The sequence below is a fragment of the Tachyglossus aculeatus genome, chromosome 10, assembly GCF_015852505.1.
Source record: "Tachyglossus aculeatus isolate mTacAcu1 chromosome 10, mTacAcu1.pri, whole genome shotgun sequence".
Classification (NCBI taxonomy): Eukaryota; Metazoa; Chordata; class Mammalia; order Monotremata; family Tachyglossidae; genus Tachyglossus; species Tachyglossus aculeatus.
The window spans coordinates 19,397,506-19,423,741 of NC_052075.1; the positions used below are offsets into that span (position 1 = coordinate 19,397,506).

Genomic DNA, 26,236 nt, shown 5'->3' on the forward strand with positions numbered 1-26,236 from the left:
CGCGGTCGCGCGGAGCGTCGGCGTGGCCCGAGGGAAGGACCGGCCGCTCCGTCCCGTCGCCGCCATCGTCGTGACTCTCCCGTCGTCTTCCCGTCCCGGGGCCCGGACATGTTGGTGTTCAAGGATGTGCCATGGCGGCGGCTGAAGGGAGTTTCCTTTGGGATGTACTCGGCCGAGGAAATCAGGTTCGGGATGCTGGGGGGTGAGGGGGGCTGGCGTGAGGCCCGAGCCGGGAGACTACAACTCCCGGCAGGCCTTGCGGCTCCCCCAGCCAATGGGGGCCGCCCGCGCGGGGGCTTTCGGGAAACGTAGTTCGGCCTCCCAGGAGGCCTCGTGCTACCACTAATAATTATAATGATGGCGTTCGCTCATTCAGTCGGATTTATCGATGATGATGGCATTTGTTAAGCGCTTACTATGTGCAAAGCACTGTTCTAAGCGCTGGGAAGGTTACAAGGTGATCAGGTTGTCCCGCGGGGGGCTCACAGTCTTCATCCCCATTTTCCAGATGAGGGAACTGAGGCCCAGAGAAGTGGAGTGACTTGCCCAAAGTCACCCAGCTGACAAGTGGCGTAGCTGGGATTTGAACCCATTGAGCGCTTACTGTGTGCGGAGCACTGTACTAAGCGCTTGGGGAGCACAAGTTAAGCGCTTACTATGTGTCAAGCACTGTTCTAAGCGCTAATCAATCGATCAATCGGATTTATTGAGCGCTTACTATGTGCAGAGCACTGTATTAAGCGCTTACTATGTGTCAGGCACTGTTCTAAGCGCTAATCAATCAATGGAATTGAGCGCTTACTGTGTGCAGAGCACTGTACTAAGCGCTTGGGCAATAGAAGTTAAGCGCTTACTATGCGTCAAGCACTGTTCTAAGCGCTAATCAATCAATCAATCGGATTTATTGAGCGCTTACTATGTACAGAGCACTGTACTAAGCGCTCGAGGAGCACAAGTTAATTGCTGACTATGTGTCAAGCACTGTTCTAAGCGCTGATCAATCAATCGGATTTATTGAGCGCTTACTATGTGCAGAGCACTGTATTAAGCGCTTACTATGTGTCAAGCACTGTTCTAAGCGCTAATCAATCAATCAATCGTATTTATTGAGCACTTACCGTGTGCAGAGCACTGTATTAAGCGCTTGGGGAGTACAAGTTCAACGCTTACTATGTGTCAAGCACTGTTCTAAGCGCTAATCAATCAATCAGTCGTATTTATTGAGCACTTACCGTGTGCAGAGCACTGTATTAAGCGCTTGGGGAGTACAAGTTCAACGCTTACTATGTGTCAAGCACTGTTCTAAGCGCTAATCAATTGTACTGAGCGCTTACTATGTGCAGAGCACTGTATTAAGCACTTGGGGAGCACAAGTTAAGCGCTTACTATGTGTCAAGCACTGTTCTAAGCGCTAATCAATCGTGTTTATTGAGCGCTTACTATGTGCCGAGCACTGTACTAAGCGCTCGGGGAGCACAAGTTCAGCGCTTACTATGTGTCAAGCACTGTTCTAAGGGCTAATCAACCAATCAATCGTATTTAGTGAGCGCTTACTATGTGCAGAGTACTGTATTAAGCGCTTGGGGAATACAAGTTAAGCGCTTACTATGCGTCAAACACTGTTCTAAGCGCTAATCAATCGTATTTATTGAGCACTTACTATGTGCAGAGCACTGTATTAAGCGCTCGGGGAGTACAAGTTAAGCGCTTACTATGCGTCAAGCACTGTTCTAAGTGCTAATCAATCGTATTTATTGAGCGCTTACTATGTGCAGAGCACTGTATTAAGCGCTGGGGGAGTACAAGTTAAGCGCTCACTATGTGTCAAGCACTGTTCTAAGCGCTAATCAATCAATCGTATTGAGTGCTTACTATGTGCAGAGCACTGTATTAAGGGCTTGGGGAGTACAAGTTAAGCACTTACTATGTGTCAAGCACTGTTCTAAGCGCTAATCACTCAATCAGATTTATTGAGCGCTAATTGTGTGCAGAGCACTGTGTTAATCGCTTGGGGAGTACAAGTTAAGTGCTTACTATGCGTCAAGCACTGTTCTAAGCGCTAATCAATCATCAGTCGGATTTATTGAGCGCTTACTGTGTGCACAGCACTGTATTAATCGCTTGGGGAGTACAAGTTAAGCGCTTACTATGTGTCAAGCACTGTTCTAAGCGCTAATCAATCAATCAATCGGATTTATTGAGCGCTTACTATGTGCAGAGCACTGTATTAAGCGCTTGGGGAGGACAAGTTAAGTGCTTACTATATGTCAAGCGCTGTTCTAAGCGCTAATCAGTCAATCAATCGTATTTAGTGAGCGCTTAGTATGTGCAGAGCACTGTATTAAGCAATTGGGGAGTACAAGTTAAACGCTTACTATGTGTCAAGTACTATTCTAAGCGCTAATCAATCAAGCCAAGCTGCTTCCATTGAGCCAAGCAGAGAAGCAGCGTGGCTCTGTGGAAAAGAGCCCGGGCTTGGGAGTCCGAGGTCATGGGTTCAAATCCCGGCCCCGCCACTTGTCAGCTGGGTGACTTTGGGCAAGTCACTTCACTTCTCTGGGCCTCAGTTCCCTCATCTGGAAAATGGGGATGAAGACTGTGAGCCCCCCGCGGGACAACCTGATCGCCTTGTAACCTTCCCAGCACTTAGAACAGTGCTTTGTACATAGTAAGCGCTTAATAAATGCCAACATTATTATTATTATTATTATTATTATTTTCCAGTTGTCATGGTGCACAGACTTGCCCTGACTTGCTCCCTTTATTCATCCCCCCTTCCAGCCCCACAGCATTTCTGCACATCTCTGTAATTTATTTCTATTTACGTCTGTCTCCCTACATCTTTGTAATCACGTCCATCATCACCATCAATCGTATTTATTGAGCGCTTACTATGTGCAGAGCACTGTACTAAGCGCTTGGGAAGTACAACTTGGCAACATAGAGAGGCGGTCCCTACCCAACAGCGGGCTCACAGTCTAAAAGGGGGAGACAGAGAACAAAACCCAACATACTAACAAAATAAAATAAATAGAACAGATATGTACAAGCAAAATAAATAAATAAATATTAAAAGTAAATAAAGTAAATAAATATTTGAAGTATAAAATAAGTAAAATAAAATAAAATAAGTAAATCTCCCCTTCTAGTAATAATAGTAATGATGGTATTTGGTAAGCGCTTACTATGTGCCAGGCACTCTTCTAAGCGTTGGGATGGAAACAATAATAATAACAGTAATAGTAATGATGGTATTTGTTAAGCGCTAACTATGGGACTGTTCTAAGCGCTGGGATGGTGACAGTACTAATAATAGTAATAATTATGATGGTATAAATGCTTACTATGTGCCCGACACCGTTCCAAGCGCTGGGGCGGATGCAGTAGTAATAATAGTAATAATAATAGTAATAGTAATAATAATAGTAATAATACTAATGATGGTACTGGTAAGTGCTTACTATGGGTCAGGCATTGTTATAAGCGCTGGGGTTGATATAATAATAATAATAATAATAATGATAATAATAATGATGATGATGATGGTATAAACACTTGCTATGTGCCCGGCAATGTTCCAAGCGCTGGGGTTGATACAGTAGTAATAATAGTAGAAGCAGCGTGGCTCATTGGAAAGAGCCCGGGCTTTGGAGCCAGAGGTCATGGGTTCAAATCCCGGCCCCGCCAAGTGTCGGCTGGGTGACTTTGGGCAAGTCACTTAACTTCTCTGTGCCTCAGTTACCTCATCTGTAAAATGGGGATGAAGACGGTGAGCCCCCCCATGGGGCAACCTGATCACCTTGTAACCTCCCCAGCGCTTAGAACAGTGCTTTGCACATAGTAAGCGCTTAATAAGTGCTATTATTATTATTAGTAATACTAATGATGATGATGATGGTATAAACGCTTGCTATGTGCCCGGCAATGTCCCAAGCGCTGGGGTTGATACAGTAGTAATAATAGTAGAAGCAGCGTGGCTCATTGGAAAGAGCCCGGGCTTTGGAGCCAGAGGTCATGGGTTCAAATCCCGGCTCCGCCAAGTGTCAGCTGTGTGTCTTTGGGCAAGTCACTTAACGTCTCTGTGCCTCAATTACCTCATCTGTAAAATGGGGATGAAGACGGTGAGCCCCCCCATGGGACAACCTGATCACCTTGTAACCTCCCCAGCACTTAGAACAGTGCTTTGTTAATAAATGCTATTGTTATTATTAGTAATACTAATGATGCTATTGTTAAGTGCTTACTATGGGCCAGGAATTGTTATAAGCGCTGGTGTGGGTGGATATAATAACGATAATAATAATGATAATAGTAATAATAGTGGTATATTTTAAGCGCTCGCTATGTGCCGGCCACCGTTCTAAGCACTGGGGTGGATACAAGCAAATCGGGTTGGACACGGTCCCTGTCCCGTATGGGCTCACAATCTCAATTCCCCATTTTACAGATGAGGGAACTGAGGCCCAGAGGAGTGAAGTGGCTTGCCCAAGGTCACGGCAGAGAAGTAGCAGAACCGGGATTAGAACCCATGACGTCTAGACTTTTAGACTGTGAGCCCACTGTTGGGTAGGGACCGTCTCTATATGTTGCCAACTTGGACTTCCCAAGCGCTTAGTACAGTGCTCTGCACACAGTAAGCGCTCAATAAATACGATTGATTGATTGATTTAAACTCATTGTGAGCATGGAATATGTCTGTTTATTATCATCATCATCATCAATCGTATTTATTGAGCGCTTACTATGTGCAGAGCACTGTACTAAGCGCTTGGGAAGTACAAATTGGCAACATATAGAGACAGTCCCTACTCTTCCAAGCACTCAGTGCAGTGCTCTGCGTACAGTAAGTGCTTAGTAAATACTATTGACTGGCAGACGTGAGCGTAGTGCGTGCTCCTATTTCACATTCGTCCGTCAGAAGCAGCGTGGCTCAGTGGAAAGAGCCCGGGCTTGGGCGTCAGAGGTCCTGGGTTCTAATCCCGGCTCCGCCACTTATCCGCCGTGTGACTCTGGAGAAGTCCCTTCACTTCTCTGGGTCTCAGTTGCCCCATCTGTAAAACGGGGATTAAGACCGTGAGCCCTGCAACCCGATCACCTTGTAACCTCCCCAGCGCTTAGAACAGTGCTTTGCACATAGTGAGCGCTTAATAAATATCATTGCTATTATTATTATTACGTGGGACAACATATTTATTACTCTATTTTACTTGTACCTATCTATTCTATTTATTTTATTTTGTTAGTATGTTTGGTTTTGTTCTCCGTCTCCCCCTTTTAGACTGTGAGCCCACTGGTGGGTAGGGACTGTCTCTAGATGTTACCAACTTGTACTTCCCAAGCGCTTAGTACAGTGCTCTGCACATAGTAAGCGCTCAATAAATACGATTGGTGATGATAATGATGACCTTGTATCTACCCCAGTACTCAGAACAGTGCTTGGCACGTAGAAAGCGCTTATTTTACTTGTACCTATCTATTCTGTTTACCCAACTTGTACTTCCCAAGCGCTTAGTACGGTGCTCTGCACACAGTAAGCGCTCAATAAATACGATTGATTGATTTTATTTTGTTAGTATATTTGGTTTTGTTCTCTGTCTCCCCCTTTTAGACTGTGAGCCCACTGTTGGGTAGGGACCGTCTCTAGATGTTGCCAATTTGTACTTCCCAAGCGCTTAGTACAGTGCTCTGCGCATAGTAAGCGCTCAATAAATACGATTGATGATGATGATGATGACCTTGTATCTACCCCAGTACTCAGAACAGTGCTTGGCACGTAGAAAGCGCTTATTTTACTTGTACCTATCTATTCTGTTTACCCAACTTGTACTTCCCAAGCGCTTAGTCCAGTGCTCTGCACACAGTAAGCACCCAATAAATACGATTGATTGATTTTATTTTGTTAGTATATTCGGTTTTGTCCTCTTTCTCCCCCTTCTAGACTGTGAGCCCACTGTTGGGTAGGGACCGTCTCTATACGTTGCCAGCTTGTACTTCCCAAGTGCTTAGTACAGTGCCCTGCACACAGTAAGCGCTCAATAAATACGATTGATTGATTGATTGATTAACAAATACCATCCTTATTATTACCGTACCCTTCCCGTGTGCTCAGTGCAGTGCTGCGCACACGGTAAGCACTCGATAAATTCGATTGAATGTTCGCCGTGTTACACGTACGCGCCCGCCACAGATGACACGTGTGGGCCGGGAATCAGTCGGCCGCGTTTATTGAGCGCTTACTGTGTGCAGAGCACGGAGCGAGCCAGGGAAGCGCTCAGCGCAGGGGATTTCTCCGACTCGGCCCGCTTCTCCGTGTCCTTTCTCCTCAGGAAACTGAGCGTGAAATCCATCACCAACCCCCGCTACCTGGACGGCGTGGGGAACCCGGCGCCGAACGGGCTGTACGACCTGTCCCTGGGGCCGGCCGACAACAAGGAGGTGTGCTCCACCTGCACGCAGGACTTCCAGAACTGCCCCGGACACCTGGGCCACATCGACCTGCCCCTCACCGTCTACAACCCCCTCTTCTTCGAGGTACCTGCAAGCCCCGGGGGGCTCCGCGGAGGAGGTGGCCCGGAGGGACCGCCTTTTCTGGCCCGGCGGATAGAGCCCCGGCCTGGGACTCAGACAGTGGTGGCTTCTAATCCCGGCCCCGCCACTTGTCTGCCGTGGGAAAGTCACTTCGCTGCTCTGTGCCTCGGTTCCCTCGCCTGTAGAATTCATTCACTCATTCAGTCGTATTTATTGAGCGCTTACTGTGTGCAGAGCACTCTACTAAGTGCTTGGGAAGTACAAGTTGGCAACATCTAGAGACGGTCCCTATCCAACAGTGGGCTCACAGTCTAGAAGGGGGAGACAGAGAATAGAACAAAACATATTAACCAAATAAAATAAATAGAATAGATATGTACAAGTAAAATAGAGTAATAAATCCGTACAAACTTATATATGTATATGTATATATGTATGTGTATATATATATGTATATATGTATGTATATATATACATACATATATGTATGTATATATATACATACATATATATATGTATATATGCATGTATATATATACATACATATATATGTGTGTATATATATATATATATATATATATATACAGGTGCTGTGGGGAAGGGAAGGAGGTAAGGTGGTGGGGATGGAGAGGGGAAGGAGGGGGAGAGGAAAGAGGGGGCCATATCACCAAATAAGCAAGAGATAAAATCCCAGTAGAGCCTTAGAGCTTCCAGTCTAAGCATGAGGAGGGGGAATCAATCAATCAATTGTATTTATTGAACGCTTACTGTGTGCAGAGCACTGTACTAAGTGCTTGGAAAGTACCAATTGGCATCATATAGAGACAGTCCCTACCCAACAGTGGGCTCACAGCCTAGAAGGGGGAGACAGAGAACAGAACCAAACATACTAACAAAATAAAATAAATAGAATAGATATGTACAAGTAAAATAAGTAAGTAAATAGAGTAATAAATATGTACAAACATATATACATATATATAGGTGCTGTGGGGAAGGGAAGGAGGTAAGATGGGGAATGGAGAGGAGGACGAGGGGGAGAGGAAGGAAGGGGCTCAGTCTGGGAAGACCTCCTGGAGGAGGTGAGCTCTCAGTAGGGCCTTGAAGGGAGGAAGAGATGGGCAGAGGGAGGGCATTCCAGGCCCGGGAGAAGAGAAAGAGGAGACGGCGCTTTCCTCGCTTGATTTTTTGCACGGCCTTCATCGCCTCTGTGATGTTCCCTTGTGGCGCTCAGTCCACCTGGAACGGTCCTGTCACCCCCCCCCCCCCCGCCTTGTCTTCCCTGTCCAGAAACTCTTCCTCCTGATCCGCGGCTCCTGCTTGAACTGCCACCTGCTGACGTGCCCTCGCCCCGTGATCCACCTCCTGCTCTGCCAGCTGCGGGTCCTGGAAGTGGGGGCCCTCCAGGGGGTCTACGAGCTGGAGGCCACCCTCAGCCGGGTAGGGGGGGGGTCGCCTGCCGCGCGGGCTGGGGCCGGGAGGCGGGAGGGCACGCCGGGTGACCTCGGACGAGTCACTTCACCTCTCTGGGCCTCGGGGCCCTCATCATCAATCATCAGTCGTATTTACTGAGCGCTCACTATGTGCAGAGCACTGTACTAAGCGCTTGGGAAGTACAAATTGGCAACATATAGAGACGGTCCTTACCCAACAGTGGGCTCCCGGTCTAAAAGGGGGAGACTGGGAGCCCCAACTGGGACGGGGACCGTGTCCAACCCGATCTGCCTGTATCCACCCCAGCGCTTAGTACGGTGCCTGGCACATGGGAAGCGCTTAACAAATATTATTATTATTATTATTGTTATTTAAGCGGCCAGAAGCTGAGGCGTCAGAAGACGCGGGTGGGAGGAGAAATGGCTCCAGGGCAGCACCTTTAGGCTTCCCCCAACCAGATCCACCCCTCACCCGAGGAGGCCTTCCAGCCGGCTCCCTTCCCGGGGGGAGATGTTGGGGAAGAGGGAATGCGGAGGTCGCCCCAGTATCTGAGGCCTAGCTCTCTGCACGAAGGGGCTCAGTCAGTCAGCGGTATTTACTGAACACTTCCCGGGTGCGGAGCACCGTACTAAGCACTTGGCAGACTTACAGGGCAACAGAGTTTCAAGAGCAGCTTTCTGGCTCTGAGATGAGGCCTGGCATGGTTTCCCCACCCCAAAACCGATTTTTTTTTTCCCCCTTTAAAGGATAATCAGGTCAAATTTTATCCTGGACCCTAGGGTGGGGGAGAGGGGCAGTGTTAAAACAATTCCAGAAAGAGCAGTACTTCTCCCAGGGAAAGCCAACTCAGGAAGCTGAGAAACAACATGGCCTAACGGACGGAGCCCAGGTCTGGGGCTCAGGACCTAGGTTCTAATCCCGACTCTGGTGCCTGCTTGCTGCGTGACCCTGGGCAAGTCACTTCACTTCTCTGGGCCTCGGTTACCTCGTCTGTGAAACGGGGATTAAGGCTGTGAGCCCCACGCGGGACGGGAACAGTGACCATTCTGATTAGCTTGCACCTACCCCAGTTGTTAGTAGTGCTTAGGATTCCCAGGCCCGTGCCCTACCCACTAGGCCACGCTGCTTCCCTCTCAGCTGAACCGTGGCCCAAAGGACACGGATTTCCCCTTTGTCTTTCCAGTTTTTAGAAGAAAATCCTAATGCCTCCGCCACCGAGATTCAGGATGAATTGGAGCAGTACACGAGGGAACTACTGGACAACAACCCGCTGGGATCCCAGGGCTCTCAAGTGAGTAAGGGGGGCACCCGTCGGTCACCCCGCATTCAGACGCGCTCGGTCCCGATCCCGGACCGGAACCGGGCCCGGCGCGGCGATGCTTTCCGGTCTTGGCTTTTGGTTTTCCAGGTGAAAAACGTGTGCGAGAGCAAGAGAACGCTGATCGCCCATTTCTGGAAGTCGAGCATGACCTCCAAGCGATGCCCTCACTGCAAGTGAGTACCCCCGGCGGTCGGCCTCCCTTCCCCGCCGCGGCGGCCCCGCGGCCGAACCCCCGCCACTGCTGTTCCCCGACGCCGTTCTTCCCCCTCCCGCCTCCCCTCCCCGCCAGGACTGGGCGGTCGCTGGTGCGAAAAGAGCACAACAGCAAGCTGACGGTCACCTACCCGGGAGTGGCCCGCAGGAAGTCCAAGAAATCCGCGAAGGACTCAGAAAAGGACCAGGAGAAGACCCAACCGTCCTCAGGTAAGCTGCCCCCAGATCAATCCCCCACCCCCGGAAGAAGCTGGCAGTTTGTCGATCGTGGGAAAGCCCTTCGGACAGAGGCTTCGTGAGGATTGTGAGACAGGGACGAAAGGGAAAACAATGCCAGGCGCTGCAGACGGTGCCCAAGAGGATGGTGGATGCGTGGGGCGGTCCGGTCTGAGGTTCCCGCGGGGGCCATTTCAGTCACACGCGTACTCTGAATCTCGCCATCCGTGAGGTGTTCTTCAAGCGTGTTGTGGGGGCGGGTGAGGGGGATCTTTAGAGCTTGGTACCTCCTCCGTTAACTCTCCTCTCACCACCTCACCCCTCGCTTTTTGACCCTCTGGCTGCCCACTTCTCAGTCCACTCCTCCCAGGCCCTTTCGGGTGCCATGGTGGACGCCGCCGGGGGTGTGTGTGGCACTAACTCGGTGGCCTCAAGAGGGTCAGAGCGAGTGGAAAGCTTTCGCCGGAGCCTGTGGTTTACTTCCATCCCCAGCTATCGATGACGCTCAGTTGGGAAGACGAGGCTACCTGACTCCCGACACAGCCCGAGACCACATCGTGGCCCTGTGGGAGAACGAAGGTAAAATTCAAGTTTCCTTCCTACTCGGTTGGGAAGCTCCTCACCACCCTTCCCGTTTTTCCTCCATGTCGAGCGCTGGTCACTGCAGGGTGGAGGCTTGGACCCGCTCTGTATTGTCAGATTTCTTCCTGGGGTCCTAGGCGCACTTAAAATGCAGCATGGCCTAGTGGAAAAAGCCCAGGCCTGGGACTCAGCGGACCTGAGTTCCAATCCTGGCCCCGCCGCTTGTCTGCTGGGTGACCTTGGGTTCGTCATTTCACTTCTCCGGGCCTCAGTTCCCTCACCTGCAGAGTGAAGATTCAGTACCTGTTCTCGAGGATTCAGTCAATCAATCAATCGTATTTATTGAGCGCTTACTGTGTGCAGAGCACTGTACTAAGCGCTTGGGAAGTACATAGAGACGGTCCCTACCCAACAGTGGGCTCACAGTCTAGAAGGGGGAGACAGAGAACAAAACCTCCTACTTACACCGTGAGCCCCATGTGGGACCCATTTATCTTGTATCTACCCCAGTGTTTACCTTAGTGTTTGGCATATATTAAGCCCTTAACAAATACCACTGTCATTATTAATATTATTATTAATAGTAAAACATAGCTCACTACGCCCTTGGCCCTGCCCTCTGAGAGCGTCCGTTCAGAGGCGGCTCTGTTATGAAAGGTGGGATTGTATCAATCCATCAGTGGTATTAACTGAGTGTTTATTATGTGTAGAACATAATACTAGGCGCTTGGGATCAGTCAGTCATATTTGTTGAGCTCTTACTGTGGGTAGAGTACTGTACTAAACTCTTGGGACTAGTCAGTCATATTTATTGAGAGCTTATTGTGTGCAGAGCACCGTACTAAGCGTTTTGAGTTTATTATTGTTGTTACCTCTCTGGGCCTCAGTGACCACATCTGTAAAATGGGGATGAAGACTGTGAGCCCCACGTGGGACAGCCTGATGACCTTGTATCTACCCCAGCGCTTAGAACGGTGCTTGGCACATAGTAAGCGCTTAACAAATACCAGCATCATTATTATTATTGTTATTCACCTTACTGGGCCTCAGTGACCTCATCTGGAAAATGGGGATTGAGACTGTGAGCCCCACGTGGGACAGGGACTGTGTCCAACTTGATTTGCTTGTATCCACCCCAGTGCTTAGTACAGTGCCTAGCACATAGTAAGCACTTAACAGATACCATCATTTCTCCCTTCCTCCTCTTTTTCCTCTTCCCTCTCCTCATTGACATGAACAAAAACCATAAAAGCTCCAGCAGTTTCCTTGAAAGGGAAGATTTCCTCCACCGAAAGCGTACCCTTTTTGGTCTATATGTATGTATGTCTGTACATATTTATTACTCTTTATTTATTTATTTTACTTGTACCTATCTATTCTGTTTATTTTATTTTGTTAGTATGTTTGGTTTTGTTCTCTGTCTCCCCCTTTTAGACTGTGAGCCCACTGTTGGGTAGGGACCGTCTCTATATGTTGCCATCTTGTGCTTCCCAAGCGCTTAGTACAGCGCTCTGCACACAGTAAGCACTCAATAAATACGATTGATTGATCTTGGGAGAGTACAGTAGAACAATAAACAGATTAACATCCTCCCAATAATGGCATTTTAGCGAAAGGACAGCCAAGGCCAAGAAGGATAAGTGGTAGCGTGTCGGGCCCGCAGCCCCAGGGGCTTCTGTCCCCTCCCAAGGCCGAGACCCCTCCCCGGTCGTGTGGTGCTTGGTTGACGCCACCCTGCTTTGATTTGAAGGTTTCTTTCTGAATCACCTCTTCTCAAGAATTGAAATCACGGAGAACGTGGAGGCGGGCTTCAACCCGGAAATGTTCTTCTTAGACCTCGTGGTGGTCCCGCCGTCCAGGTAACGTCCCCGAGCCGCGCATTTGGAAGGGGGGGGCGGGGACGGGATGTTGCCGTGTTGGCCGTCAGAGAAGCTGGGTCGGTGGTAGGGGGGAAAGTGGGGGAGAAGTTGCCACTCTTCCCGTCTTCGTTTATTTATTTATATGTACTTTTTAGACTGTGAGCCCACTGTTGGGTAGGGACCGTCTCTATGGGTTGCCAACTTGTACTTCCCGAGCGCTTAGTACAGTGGTCTGCACCCAGTAAGCGCTCAATAAATACGATTGATGATGTACTAACGTCTGTCTCCCCCATTAGACTGTGAGCTCGTTGTGGTCGGAATGTGTCTGTTTTAAATTGTAGTCTCCCAGTTTCTCAGCACAGTGCTTCACACACAGGCGCTCAGTAAATACGTTTGAATGAATGAATCGACTCTGCACTTGGCTGTGTACCCCTTAAACACTCTGATGCTCATCCCAACCCCACACTACTTACGCAGATATTCGTAAAATCTATCGTTTCCCTTATCCCTAGTGTACTTTAATGTCTGCCTCCCCAGCTGACCGCCAGGTCCTTCAGGACAGAGGTGTAGTTTACTAAATTTGTTGTACTTTCCCAAGCGCTGAGTTCAGTCCTCCGCATTAAGGAATAATTAAAAACTACCTTCGTCTTGGGGGGTTTTTTTGATGGTGTTTGTTAAACGCTGAGGGGTAGTTGGGCACAGTCCCTGTCCCACATGGGGCTCACAGTCAAAGCTGGAGGGAGGAGGGTTTAATCCTCATTTTAAGGACCAGGTAACCGAGGCACAGTGAAGTAACTCGCCGAAGGTCACACAGCAAGCGATTGGTAGAGCTGGGATTAAAACCCGGGTCCTCCGACTCCCTGCCTGTTCTCTTTGCAGCAGGCCACGTCACTTCTCTTTTAGACTGTGAGCCCACTGTTGGGTAGGGACCGTCTCTATATGTTGCCAAGCGCTTAGTACAGTGCTCTGCACACAGTAAGCGCTCAATAAATATGATTGATTGATTCTCCGCTGGCTGGTCGATGGGACTGCTCCCTTTCCTCTTCTCCCACTCCCTTCTGCATCGCCCTGACTTGCCGTCTTTGTTCTACCTCCTCCCAGCCCCAAAGCCCTTTTGTCCGTTTCTGTCATTTATTTGTATTGACGTCTGTCTCCCCAGCTTTAAGCTCACTGTGGGTAGGGAACGTGTCTGCCCATCGTACTTTCCCGAGCACTTAGTACAGCGCTCGGCTAAGCGCAGAATAAATACGATGGGCCGAATGAACGTCCGGCCGGTCGTTACCAGAGGGGAATGAGCAGAGCTGGAGTGCCAACCGTTCCCTCCTAGGTACCGCCCCGTCAATCGCCTAGGGGACCAGATGTTTACCAACGGTCAGACGGTCAACCTGCAGGCCGTCATGAAGGACGTGGAGCTGATCCAGAAGCTTCTGGCTCTGATGGCCCGAGAAAAGAAGCTGTGTCGGGAGACGGCGGAGACGGCCGCCGAAAAGGTCGGGGCCGCCCCTCGGGGCATCGGTTGAGGAGTAGGAGGTCCGCGGAGCCGGGCCCGGAGTCGAAGCGTTTCGGAAGCCGGCAAGCCGGGGGGTGGGCGATGAACGAAGCAGCGTGGCTCAGCGGGAAAGAGCCCGGGCTTTGGAGTCAGAGGTCATGGGTTCAAATCCCATGCCGGGTGACTGTGGGCAAGTCACTTCACTGGGCCTCAGTTTCCTCCGCTGTAAAATAGGGATGAAGACTGTGAGCCCCCCGGGGGACAAACCGATCACCTTGTATTCCCCGATGCCTAGGGGTTTGGGGGAGATGGTGGCCGGTGTGGGAGGAAGGGGCGGGAGGGCTGTATATATGTGTCTGCGCGCAAACTGGCGAGAGAGAAAGTTGTGTTTGTGTTTCTGCGCGCACATGTGAGAGAGAGAGAGAGGGAAATAGTGAGTGGATGTGTGTTTTTTTCCGGGGGGGTTCATGCTAGATTCAGGCTTTTTTTTTTTTCCCCGTCTGATAGTCATTCATTTTTTTTTTTTGAATGGCATTTATTAAGCGCTTACGATGTGCAAAGCACTGTTCTAAGCGCCCGGGGGGAATACAAGGCGATCAGTTTGTCCCACGTGGGGCTCCCAGTCTTCATCCCCATTTTACAGCTGAGGAAACTGAGGCCCAGAGAAGTGAAGTGACTTGCCCAAAGTCACGCAGCTGGCAAGTGGCGGAGCCGGGATTTGAACCCCATGACCCCTGAGTCCCAAGCCCGGGCTCTTTTCCACCGAGCCACGCTGCTTCGTTCATTCAGTCGTATTTATTGAGCGCTTGCCGCGTGCAGAGCACTGGACCAAGCGCTTGGGAAGTCCAAGTCGGCAACATATAGAGACGGTCCCAACCCAACAGCGGGCTCACAGTCTAGAAGGGGGAGACAGACAGCGAAACAAAACATGTAGACAGGTGTCAAAACCTGCTTTGCACATAGTACGCGCTTAACAAATACCATCGTTATTATTACTGTTAAAACCGTCAGAATAGATAGATACAATTATAGCTGTATGCACATCATTAACAAAATAGAGTAGTAAATATGTACACGTGAAATAAATAGAGTAATAAATCTATACAAACATATATACAGGTGCTGTGGGGAGGGGAAGGAGGTAGGGTGGGGGGGATGGGGAGGAGGAGAGGAAAAAGGGGGCTCAGTGTGGGAAGGCCTCCTGGAGGAGGTGAGCTCTCAGTAGGGCTTTGAAGGGAGGAAGAGAGCTAGTTGGGCAGGTGTGTAAGCGCTTAGTACAGTGCTCTGCACATAGTAAGCGCTCAATAAATACGATTGATGTGTGGAGGGGGGGCATTTGAGGCCAGGGGAAGGACCTGGGCTTTTTTAAATGCTTACTATATGCCAGACACTGTTACATTGTACTGTCTCAAGAGCTTAGTACAGAGCTCTGCACACAGTAGTTTGCTAAATAAATACCACTGTTGGGATCATTATCATCATCATCAATCGTATTTATTGAGCGCTTATTATGTGCAGAGCACTGTACTAAGCACTTGGGAAGTACAAATTGGCAACGTATAGAGACAGTCCCTACCCAACAGTAGGCTCACAGTCTAAAAGGGGGAGACAGAGAACAAAACCAAACATACTAACAAAATAAAATAAATAGAATAGATATGTACAAATAAAATAAATAGAGTAAAAAATATGTACAAACATATATACATATATACAGGTGCTGTGGGGAAGGGAAGGAGGTAAGATGGGGGGATGATCCACCATTGGGATGATCCTTTCCGGTTGACGTTTGGCCTTGCCTCCAATCAATCAATCGTATTTATTGAGCACTTACTGTGTGCAGAGCACTGTACTAAGCGCTTGGGAAGTACAAGTTGGCAGCATATAGAGACAGTCCCTACCCAGCAGTGGGTTCACAGTCTAGCCATTTACTCGTCATGGGCAGAGAACCTGGCTACCAAACTGTTGCTTTGTACTCTCCCTAGTACTTATTACGGTGCTCGGTGCACAGTAAGAGCTCAATAGGTACCATCGATGGATTTACTGTCCAGACTCCTGTGCGATAAGAGAGGCAGCGTGGCTCAGTGGAAAGAGCATGGGCTTTGGAGTCAGAGGTCATGGGTTCGAATCCCGGCTCCGCCACATGTCTGCTGTGTGACCTTGGGCAGGTCACTTAACTTCTCTGAGCCGCAGTTACCTCATCTGTAAAATGGGGATCAAGACTGTGAGCCCCACGTGGGACAACCTGATCACGTTGTATCCCCCTCCAGCGCTTAGAACAGTGCTTTGCACATAGTAAGCGCTTAACAAATGCTATTATTATTATTATTATTATTATTATTATTATTATTATTATTATTCCAACCCCCGCAGCCTGAATTTTTCACCGTCTTGGCTACTTTCCGGGCTGTGAGCAAAGAATCCGCCATGAGGTGGCGCCTCTTTCCATTATCTGTAAAATAATAATTACCAGATTTAAGCGCTTACTATATTCATTCATCCAGTCGTATCTATTGAGCGCTCACTGTGTGCAGAGCACCGGACGAAGCGCTTGGGACGTGCAAATCAGCAACATACAGAGACGGTCCCTACCCAGCAATGGGCTCACAGGCTGAAAGGGGGAGACGGACAACAAAACAGGTAGACAGGTGTCAGTACCGTGAGAATAGAATTATAGAATTATAGAGATATAAATAGAATTATAGCTATATACCCATCATTAAAAAATAGTCATAAATATGTACAGATATGCACAAGTGCTGTGGGGAGGGGAAGGGGGTAGGGCGGAGGGAGTGGGGGGCGATGGGGAAGAGAAGGAAAGGAAATGCCAGTATATGTAAAACTCCTGTAAGGGGAGGGCCAATGTAAACCATCTTGATCATCAGAGTAAATTGTAAATAGTGTCTTTCGGAGGCCCTGCTGTTTTCAGAGCATTGGGTCAAGTGTTTGGAGGAGACTCAGAAGGGTAAATGATAGCCCTGCCCTTGAGGAGCTTATAATCTAACAACCATCCAAATGTATTGTTTCCTGTTCCAACAGATTCCCTGGTGATTTTAATGGGGGCGCTTAATATGTTTCCCCATCAATCAGTCAATCGGTGGTATTTTTTGAGCACTTACAATGTGCAGAGCCCTATACTTAGTGCTTGGGAGAGTAGACGAAGTCGTGGTTTGTAATTTCAGCTCTGCCGCTTGCCTGCTGTATGACCCTGGGCAAGTCATTTCTTCTCTGGTCCTCATTTCCTTCATCTGTAAAGTGGGGATTGGGAGCGTGAGCCCCATGTGGGACAGGGACCGTGTCCAACCTGATTTGCTTGCCTCCACCCCAGCGCTTAGTACAGTGCCTGGCACATAGTAAGGTTAACAATACCGTCATTATTATTATTATTATTTATTAGAGTTGGTAGACACGGTCCATGCCCACAAGTAGCTTAGAGTCTAGAGTGCAGTTTCCCAAAATGGAGGGGGCTCGTGATGCTTTAAGGGGAAGGGAGGTAATGAGAGTGATATTTCAGGGGCTTCCTTAGCAGCCAAACAGTGGGGTCCTGCATAGCAACGGCAGCTTTAAAAGAAGCTTTGACTTCTTCCGTTTCAACTCCTTTTACCATCAGGGTATCTTTGTGAGGAATGGCAGCCTGCTTGAAAGTAATTTTTTTTTAAACAGTACTTCTTAAGCGATTACTATGTCCCAGGCTCTGTAATAAGTGCTGAGATAAATCAAGTTAAAGAGGTAGGAAACAGTCCATGTCCCACATGGGGATCACAGTTTTAATCTTCAGGTAATCGTTGTTTCTTATGTCCACCGCTGCTGTAGAATCCCGTCTTCCTTTGCGACCTGACTCGTGATTTTGTTTCTTTTTTGATGGTATTAATCGCATACTCTGTGCCAGGCGGGGGTAGATAGAAGCCAGTCAGGTTGGACACTGTCCGTGTCCCACATGGGGCTCACGGTCCTATTTGTCATTTTACAGATGAGGGAACCGAGGCACAGAGAAGTGAAGTGACTCGCTTACGGTCACACAGCAGACAAGTGGCGTGGCCGGGATTAGAACCCAGGCCGGGGCTCTTTCCACGAGGCCAAGTCGCTTCTCTGCTTTAGAGAGAATAAAGAGGATATTCTTTGGTGCTTTTCTTTAACCCTAGGAGTCGGAGGAGCCCGAGGAGTCCTCGGTCCCAATGGATCGGTCGTTCCTGGGGTTGATCCCGGGACAGTCGCACACGGACAAACTCTACAACATTTGGATCCGCCTGCAGAGCCACGTGAACATCGTATTTGACAGTGAAATGGACAAGCTAATGACGGACAAGTATCCCGGCGTCCGGCAGGTGAGCGGCGTTGGGGCATTTCTGACCTTCCCGCGAGGACGAGCGGTGGGTGTGATTTAGGCGCTCGTCTCCTCCGCGACCCCTCACCATCCCTCCTTTCCTCCGAAGATCCTGGAGAAGAAAGACGGCCTGTTCCGGAAGCACATGATGGGGAAGCGCGTGGACTACGCCGCCCGCTCGGTCATCTGCCCGGACATGTACATCGGCACCAACGAGATCGGGATACCCCTGGTGAGCCCGAGGACCGGGTGGCCGGGGTCCCCCGAGAGCCGGGCGGACCCTCCCGCGTCCCTCCCCTCCCCGCTGGTCCACCCGTCTTTGTTCATTCATTCACTGAATCCTATTTATCGAACGCTTATTATGGACAAAGCACTGTACTAAGTGTTTGGGTGTCTACAATAAAACAGACACATTCCCTGCCCGTCTCGGTTGAAGGATCTAGGTGGAAGGAAGCAGCGTGGCCCCGTGGAAAGTGTGTGGACCTGGAGTCTGCCGCTTGCTTGCTGTGTGACCTTGGGCAAGTCACTTCACTTCTGGGCCTCAGTTTCCTCATCTGTGAAATAGGGATTCAGTGCCCCCCCTCCTGAGACTGAGCGCCGGGTGGGACAGGAACTGTGTCAGGTTCATCAGGGAATGTGTCTGTTTCCCGTTGTACCGTCCTCTCTCAAGCGCTCAGTAAGCAGCGTGGCTTAGTGGAAAGAGCCCGGGCTTTGGAGTCAGAGGACATGGGTTCAGATCCCGGCTCCGCCACTTGTCCGCTGTGTGGCTTTGGACACGTCACATAACTTCTCTGTGCCTCAGTTCCCTCATCTGGAAAATGGGGGTGAAGACTGTGAGCCCCAAGTGGGACAGCCTGATCACCCTGTAACCTCTCCAATCAATCAATCAATCGTATTTATAGAGCGCTTACTGTGTGCAGAGCACTGTACTAAGCGCTTGGGAAGGCCAAGTTGGCAACATAGAGAGACGGTCATCATCAATCGTATTTATGGAGCGCTTACTATGTGCAGAGCACTGTACTAAGCGCTTGGGAAGGCCAAGTTGGCAACATATAGAGACAGTCCCTGCCCAACAGCGGGCTCACAGTCTAAAACGGGGAGACAGAGAACAAAACCAAGCATGCTAACAAAATAAAATAAATAGATATGTACAAGTAAAATAAATAAATAGGGTAATAAATGTACAAACATGTATACGTCTCCAGCGCTTAGAACAGGGCTTTGCACATAGTAATAAGCGCTTGGTAAATGCCATTGTTATTATTATTATTACTATTAGAGTGCTGTGCACACAGGAAGCGCTCAATAAATGCGACTGACCGTCCGCCACTTGTGTTCCTCTTGGTCCTGAAGCTCGGCTGTCCGTTCGCAGGTGTTTGCCACCAAGCTGACCTACCCGCAGCCGGTCACGCCGTGGAATGTCCAGGAGCTGAGGCAGGCGGTCATCAACGGCCCCAACACCCACCCCGGGGCCTCCATGGTCATCAACGAGGACGGGACCCGGACGGCCCTGAGCTCCGGCAGCCCGTCCCAGCGGGAGGCCGTGGCCAAGCAGCTCCTCACCCCCGCCACCGGTCGCCCCAAGCCCCAGGGCATGAAAGTGGTGAGTGCCGCCGCGGCCGACTCGGCTCGCCTGCGCGCCTCCGCCCGTTCGAAGGCCTCTGGGACGGCGCCCCGCCCGCCCGCGCCCGGTTCGGCTTTCCCTCTTTGGCCGCTCAGCGGGAAGCTTGAGTGGCCTAGCGGATAGAGCAGGTGCGTGTGGGAGCCAGAAGGTCGTGGGTTCTAATCCCAGCTCCACCACTTGTCTTCCGGGTGACCTCGGGCAAGTCGCTTCACTTTTCGGGGCTCACTTCACTTCTCTCCTCGGCTTCAAGGCTGTCCGTCCCCTCGCCCCCTCCTACCTCACCTCCCTTCTCTCCTTCTCCAGCCCAGCCCGCACCCTCCGCTCCTCCGCCGCTAATCTCCTCACCTTGCCTCGTTCTCGCCTGTCCCGCCGTCGACCCCCGGCCCACGTCATCCCCCAGGCCTGGCATGCCCTCCCTCTGCCCATCCGCCAAGCTAGCTCTCTTCCTCCCTTCAAGGCCCTGCTGAGAGCTCACCTCCTCCAGGAGGCCTTCCCAGACTGAGCCCCTTCCTTCCTCTCCCCCTCGTCCCCCTCTCCATCCCCCCCATCTTGCCTCCTTCCCTTCCCCACAGCACCTGTATATATGTTTGTACATATTTATTACTCTATTTATTTTACTTGTACATATCTATTCTATTTATTTTATTTTGTTAGTATGTTTGGTTCTGTTCTCTGTCTCCCCCTTCTAGACTGCGAGCCCACTGTTGGGTAGGGACTGCCTCTACATGTTCCCAACTTGTACTTCCCAAGCGCTTAGTCCAGTGCTCTGCACACAGTAAGCGCTCAATAAATACGATTGATTGATTGATTTACCTCCTCTGGAAAATGGGGATGGAGACTGTGAGCCCCACTTGGGACCTGGACTGGGTCCAACCCGATTTGCTTGTATCCACCCCGGCGCTTAGCACGGTGCCTGGCATATAGTAACCGCTTAACAAATGCCATAATAATTATTATTATTGCCCAGGGGATGGGAAAAGACTCCATGCTCATTGACCAAACAGGCCCCCTGCCCCTCTCCCCGGAGCCTCGCCTTTCTCTTCTCCAAGGGGAGCAAAGTCGCAGGAGCAGAGAGGAGGAAGGGGACCCCTCATCCTCACAAGCTCATCTTAGGCTCCACAGAGGACTCGATGCGGCCCCTGCCTCCCGGCTCTCCGCTGAGGAAACCGGGGCGCGGTCACCCGTGTCGGCGGGGTGTCGATTGGCACTGGCTTTGTAGCCGTGGGGCGACGCGAGCTGCTCGTGCATTGAGAGAAAAGACTCCAGTCTCCCCTCTCTTCGGCTCACCGGGCCTTTGCCAGTTGTTTGTGGAGGGTTGAGCAGTGGCCCTCCTTTTGGGGTTTGAGGTCAGTCCCGGTGCCCGCCTCTCCCCCTCACTCGGTTAGTCAGAGCAGGTGGATCGTCATCATCAATCGTATTTATTGAGCGCTTACTATGTGCAGAGCACTGTACTAAGCGCTTGGGAAGTACAAATTGGCAACATGCGTGGATGGTGGCCACGGCCCTCTCGTTAGTGCTTTGCACATAGTCAGCGCTTCACAAATGCCATCGTTATTATTCTTTGCTTCCCCGCCGCTGGTGCTAGTGGATGTTGCGGCCTCTGTCTCAGAGCTTGCCGGTCTTCTGTGATATGTTTATATGATGCTACTTGTTAAGCGACCCCCCCCAACCCCCCCAAACTATAGTAATGCTAATAATCGTATGTAAGCACTTACTATGTGCCAAGTACCATTCTAAGCACTGGCAAGGTAATCGGTTGGACACAGTCCCTGTCCCACGTGGGGCTCCCAGTCTTAATCCGTGTTTTACAGACGAGGTAACTGAGGCCCAGAAAAACGGCATCACTTGCCCAAGGTCACACAGCAGGCAAATGGCGGAGCCTGGATAAGACCTCACGTCCTCCGACAGCCAGGCCCATGAGTTTTCCACTAATAATAATGTTGGTATTTGTTAAGCGCTTGCTGTGTGCCAAAGCGCTGTTCTGAGCACTGGGATAGATACAGGTTTATCAGGTTGCCCCACTTGGGACTCACAGTCTTAATCCCCAGCTTACAGATGAGGCAACTGAAGCACGGAGAAGTCAAGTGACTTGCCCAGCGTCACACAGCCGACAAGTGGAAGGGTAGGGATTCGAACCCGCGACGCCCTCCGACTCCCAAGCCCGGGCTCTTTCCACAAGGCCACGCTTCTTCCCTATCCGACAGGCAATTACTTTCCCCCTCTTCAAAGCCTTACTGCAGGCACGTCTCCTCCAAGAGGCCTTCCCTGTGACCAAGCCATCATTGCCTCTTCTCCCACTCCCTGACTTCCTTTATTTACCGCCTCTTCCCTCCCCCGCCGAGCCCCATGGCACTTACGTACACATCCCTAATTTATTCGTTTATATTAATGTCCGCCTCCCCCTCTAGACTGTAAGCTCGTTGTGGGCAGAGACTGTTTCTATTATATTGGGTCACACTCTCCCAAGTGCTCAGTACAGTCCGGTAAGCGCTCAGTAAATACGATCGACTGCCGACAAGCGAGGGGAGAAGGCCTCAGTTCAGGTCAACAGGGCAAGACTGAAAAATGTAGGCTCGGCTCGGCAGCCGCTCCCAAGCAGCTCTGTGCAGCCTAGTCGACTTGGTGTTTTGTTTGTTCCACGGCGGCGTTTCTATGTTTGGGAATGTGGGGGTGGGAGGCGAGCTGGGGATTTTTGGTCCTCGGCCTTGGCGACTTCGGCCGCCCCCGCCTCCTTGAGAGGCCGAGGAAACAAGAGCTCCCCGGGCACCGCGGGGGCCGTGACGCAGTCGAGCCGTCAAAGGCCCGGCGGGACCCTCGTGGGAATCCACAAGTCAGCCTCTCCTTGGAAACCCGGAACTCTCCGGGACCTCATCCAAGAGAGTGTCTTCCAGGGAGCACGCCGGTTTTCAGGCCTTCCCACGGGGCCGGGGCCGCTCTTGCGGCCAGAGGTCGTCTTGGGGCAGTCGGATGCGGAAACGAGACGGGCCCAGTCCTGGCCGTCGGACGCTCCGCCTGCCCACAGGCCGAGTCGAACGGGAGAGGCGGCGTGGCTTAGTGGAAAAACCCCGGGCTTGGGAGTCAGAGGACGTGGGTTCTAATCCCGACTCCACCACTTGTCTGCTGTGTGACCTTGGGCGAGTCACTTCTCCGTACCTCAGTTACCTCATCTGTAAAACGGGGATCAAGACTGTGAGCCCCACGTGGGACAACCTGATCACCTTGGATCTACCACAGTGCTTGGACAAATACCGTAATAATTATTACTATTATATCTGATGGGAGTCGGTCAAAGAGAGCCCACTTGCAAATCCAATAACAACCATCCATGAGTGTGTCAGCCCGCATATTGCTAAAACACAACCGGGTCTTCCTACAGTTGAACGGAAAGAATTTTTTTAAGGCTCCTCCTTGACCCCAATAAATACGATTGATGATGATGACTAGGCCTCTCCCAATAGCCTTACCCGCCTCCTTCTTTGCAGCCGCCCGCACCCCTAGATCCCCTTCTCCACCACCCCGAGATCCCGCAGCTTGGGTTCAAGACCCACTGCAGCTTCCGACTGATCCGTGTATATATGTATATATGTTTGTACAGATTTATTACTCTATTTATCTTACTTGTACATAGCTATTCTATTTATTTTATTTTGTTAGTATGTTTGGTTTTGTTCTCTGTCTCCCCCTTTTAGACTGTGAGCCCACTGGTGGGTAGGGACTGTCTCTATATGTTGCCAATTTGTACTTCCCAAGCGCCTAGTACAGTGCTCTGCACATAGTAAGCGCTCAATAAATACGATTGATGATGATGATGATGATGACCCCGAGGCTTGGTGTCAAAGAGGGCGGCTAAGCCCTTAGTCTTCAGTCGTCCGATTGGCACTGTTGACAGAGCGCTGGCCTTGGTGCAGCATTGTTCTGACCCAGAATTGGCGGCACATACTCTGCTCTAACGTCCGCAAACCCGTGGTGCCGGAAAAAACAACAACTCTGCGGAAGCGATAGTCCTCTGGCACGTATTTTAGCCAGTTTTATGTCTTCAGGTCACGGGTCCTTTTGGGAGATCACGACGCTTTAAATCTCCTTTCCCCTAACTCTCTGTGCTCCCAGGCGTGATGATTGAATTGGCTGTATCGAGGTGAATTATTTAAGACACTGATTCAGCTCTCTCCCTCTTACCTAGCTTCTCTCCTCTCCCACTAAAATCCAGCCCACACATTTCTCTAGCACCAGTCTGGTCACGGGGCCTCGATCTCCTCTATCTCCCTGCCGACCTCTTGCTCTCAAACCTTCCCTCCTGGGACTCTCTCCTCACCTTCAAAGCCCTACAGAAATGAATTGCTCCTGGAAGTCTTCCCTGCCTAACCTCTCATCTCCCCATCCTATTCTCCTCCCTTCTGAGTCAGTACGCACTTCATTGAGAACTCCCGTGCACTTATACAGATATCCTAATCCTCTGTTGCTTCTCCTATCAGTAATTAATTTGAATGTCTCCGCTTCTGCATCAAACAGAAACTCCTCACCGGTAGCTTTAAAGTACTCAATCACCTTGCCCCTCCAACCTCTCACCTCACGACTCTCCTCCTACAATCCAGCCGGCATATTTTGCTCCTCTTATGCTAACCTTCTCAGTGTACTTCAGTCTCGTCTCTCCCGCCCACACCCTGCCTCTGGCCTGGAACGCCCTCCCTCCTCATATCTGAAACTCTCCCCAGTTTCAAAGCCTTCTTGAAGTCATATCTCCTCCGAGAAGCCTTCCCTGACTAAGCCCTCTTTTCCCCTTCTCCCACCCCCAGCTGCATCGCCCCGACTTGTTCCCTTTATTCATTCCCTGCTCTCGGCCCCACTGCACTTCCGTACCGATCTGTAATTTATTTACATTAATGTCTGTCTGCTCCCCCACCCCCGACTGTAAGCTCACTGAGGGCAGGGAACGTGTCTGTTATAATGTTACATTGTATTTTCCCCAGTGCTTAGTACAGTGCTCTGCACACAGTGAGCGCTCAAAAGCTTCTCCTATCTCGCTGGCTGCTCATCTGGAAAATGGGGATTAAGACTGTGAGCCCCCCCGTGGGACAACCTGATCACCTTGTATCCTCCCCAGCGCTTAGAACAGTGCTTTGCACATAGTAAGCGCTCAACAAATGCCATCATCATCATCAAGACTGTAAGCTTGTCCCTATGGACTGTGAGCTCATCGTGGGCTGGGAACATCTGCTTATTGTTATATCGTACTCTCCCAAGCTCTTAGTACAGTGCTCTGCACGCAGTAAGTGCTCAAAAAATATGATTTAATGAATGAATGACCGAGTGAGTACCGCACCAGATTGTCATTTACTTGAAAGCAGGAATCGGGTACTCCCCGAAGCACTTAGTACAGTTGCGGTGCACATATTAAGCACACAGTAAACCCCACTGATCGACGCCTAGGTTTACCGCCACGTGAAGAACGGGGACGTGCTGCTGCTGAACCGCCAGCCCACCCTGCACAGACCGTCCATCCAAGCCCACCGAGCCCGGGTCCTGCCCGGAGAGAAAGTGCTCAGGCTGCACTACGCCAACTGCAAAGCCTACAACGCCGACTTCGACGGCGACGAGATGAACGCCCACCTCCCCCAGAGCGAGCTGGGCCGCGCCGAAGCCAACGTCCTGGCCTGCACGGACGAGCAGTACCTCGTCCCTAAGGTGGGTCACGCCCGCCTTCGATCCCGGGGCCGGGAGACCACCGCCCGCTCCCCTCCTTTCTCCCCCCGGCTCCTGCCCGTCTGAGTCTGAGGGGAGACCCGGGAAATGGGGCTCCATGAGCCGACCTGATCCTCTAGACCGTAAGCTCCCTGTGGGCAGGGAACGTGTCTACCAGCTCTGCCTAACGGATAGAGCACGAGCGAGGGAGGCAGAAGGTCATGGCTTCTAATCCTGGCTCCCCCCGCTTGTCTGCTGGTGACCTTGGGCAAGTCACTTCATTTCCCTGTGCCTCGGTTACCTCACCTGTAAAATGGGGATTAATCACCCCTACTCCCTCCCTCTGCTGTACCCCCCTTCCCCGCCCCACAGCACATGTGTATATTTGTACGTACTTACTGCTGTATTTATTTTGTTAATGTGTATATATCTATAATTCTACTCACCCATTCTAATGCTATTGATAATAATAATAATAATTTTGGTATTTGTTAAGCGCTAATTATGTGCAAAGCACTGTTCTAAGCTCTGGGGGAGGGTACAAGGTGATCAGATTGTCCCATGTGGGGCTCACAATCCTAATCCCCACTTTACAGATGAGATAACCAAGGCACAGAGAAGTGAAGTGACTTGCCCAAAGTCACACAGCTGACAAGTAGTGGAACCGGGATTTGAACCCATGACCTATGACTTCCAAGCCCGTGCTCTTTCCACTGAGCCACGCTGCTTCTCTGTTGATGCCTGTCTACTTGTTTTGTTTTGATGTCTGTCTCCCCCCACTTCTAGACTGTGAGCCAGTTGTTGGGTAGGGATTGTCTCTGTTCGTTGCCAAATTGTACTTTCCAAGCGCTTAGTACAGTGCTCTGTACACAGTAAGCGCTCAATAAATATGATTGAATGAATGATTGAATGACAGGGACTATGTCCAACCTGCTTTATTTGTATTCCCCCCTCCAGTGAAGCAGCG

The 26,236-nt window shown here is 50.5% G+C and overlaps 1 protein-coding gene across 2 annotated transcripts in view; it reads left to right on the forward strand.

Moving 5' to 3' along the window:
* The first annotated feature begins 52 nt into the window (after positions 1-52).
* Positions 53-26,236, forward strand: part of POLR1A (RNA polymerase I subunit A) — an 82,850-nt gene continuing 56,666 nt past the window's right edge. For both annotated transcript variants that reach the window (XM_038752372.1, XM_038752373.1), the window contains exons 1-13: positions 53-185; positions 6,327-6,531; positions 7,819-7,968; positions 9,146-9,253; positions 9,371-9,456; positions 9,573-9,706; positions 10,205-10,291; positions 12,045-12,153; positions 13,481-13,643; positions 17,785-17,967; positions 18,076-18,198; positions 19,339-19,569; positions 25,018-25,272. In XM_038752372.1, coding sequence (XP_038608300.1) covers positions 109-185; positions 6,327-6,531; positions 7,819-7,968; positions 9,146-9,253; positions 9,371-9,456; positions 9,573-9,706; positions 10,205-10,291; positions 12,045-12,153; positions 13,481-13,643; positions 17,785-17,967; positions 18,076-18,198; positions 19,339-19,569; positions 25,018-25,272 — 1,911 coding nt within the window. In that variant the 5' untranslated portion in view covers positions 53-108. The remainder of the gene's footprint in view (positions 186-6,326; positions 6,532-7,818; positions 7,969-9,145; positions 9,254-9,370; positions 9,457-9,572; positions 9,707-10,204; positions 10,292-12,044; positions 12,154-13,480; positions 13,644-17,784; positions 17,968-18,075; positions 18,199-19,338; positions 19,570-25,017; positions 25,273-26,236) is intronic.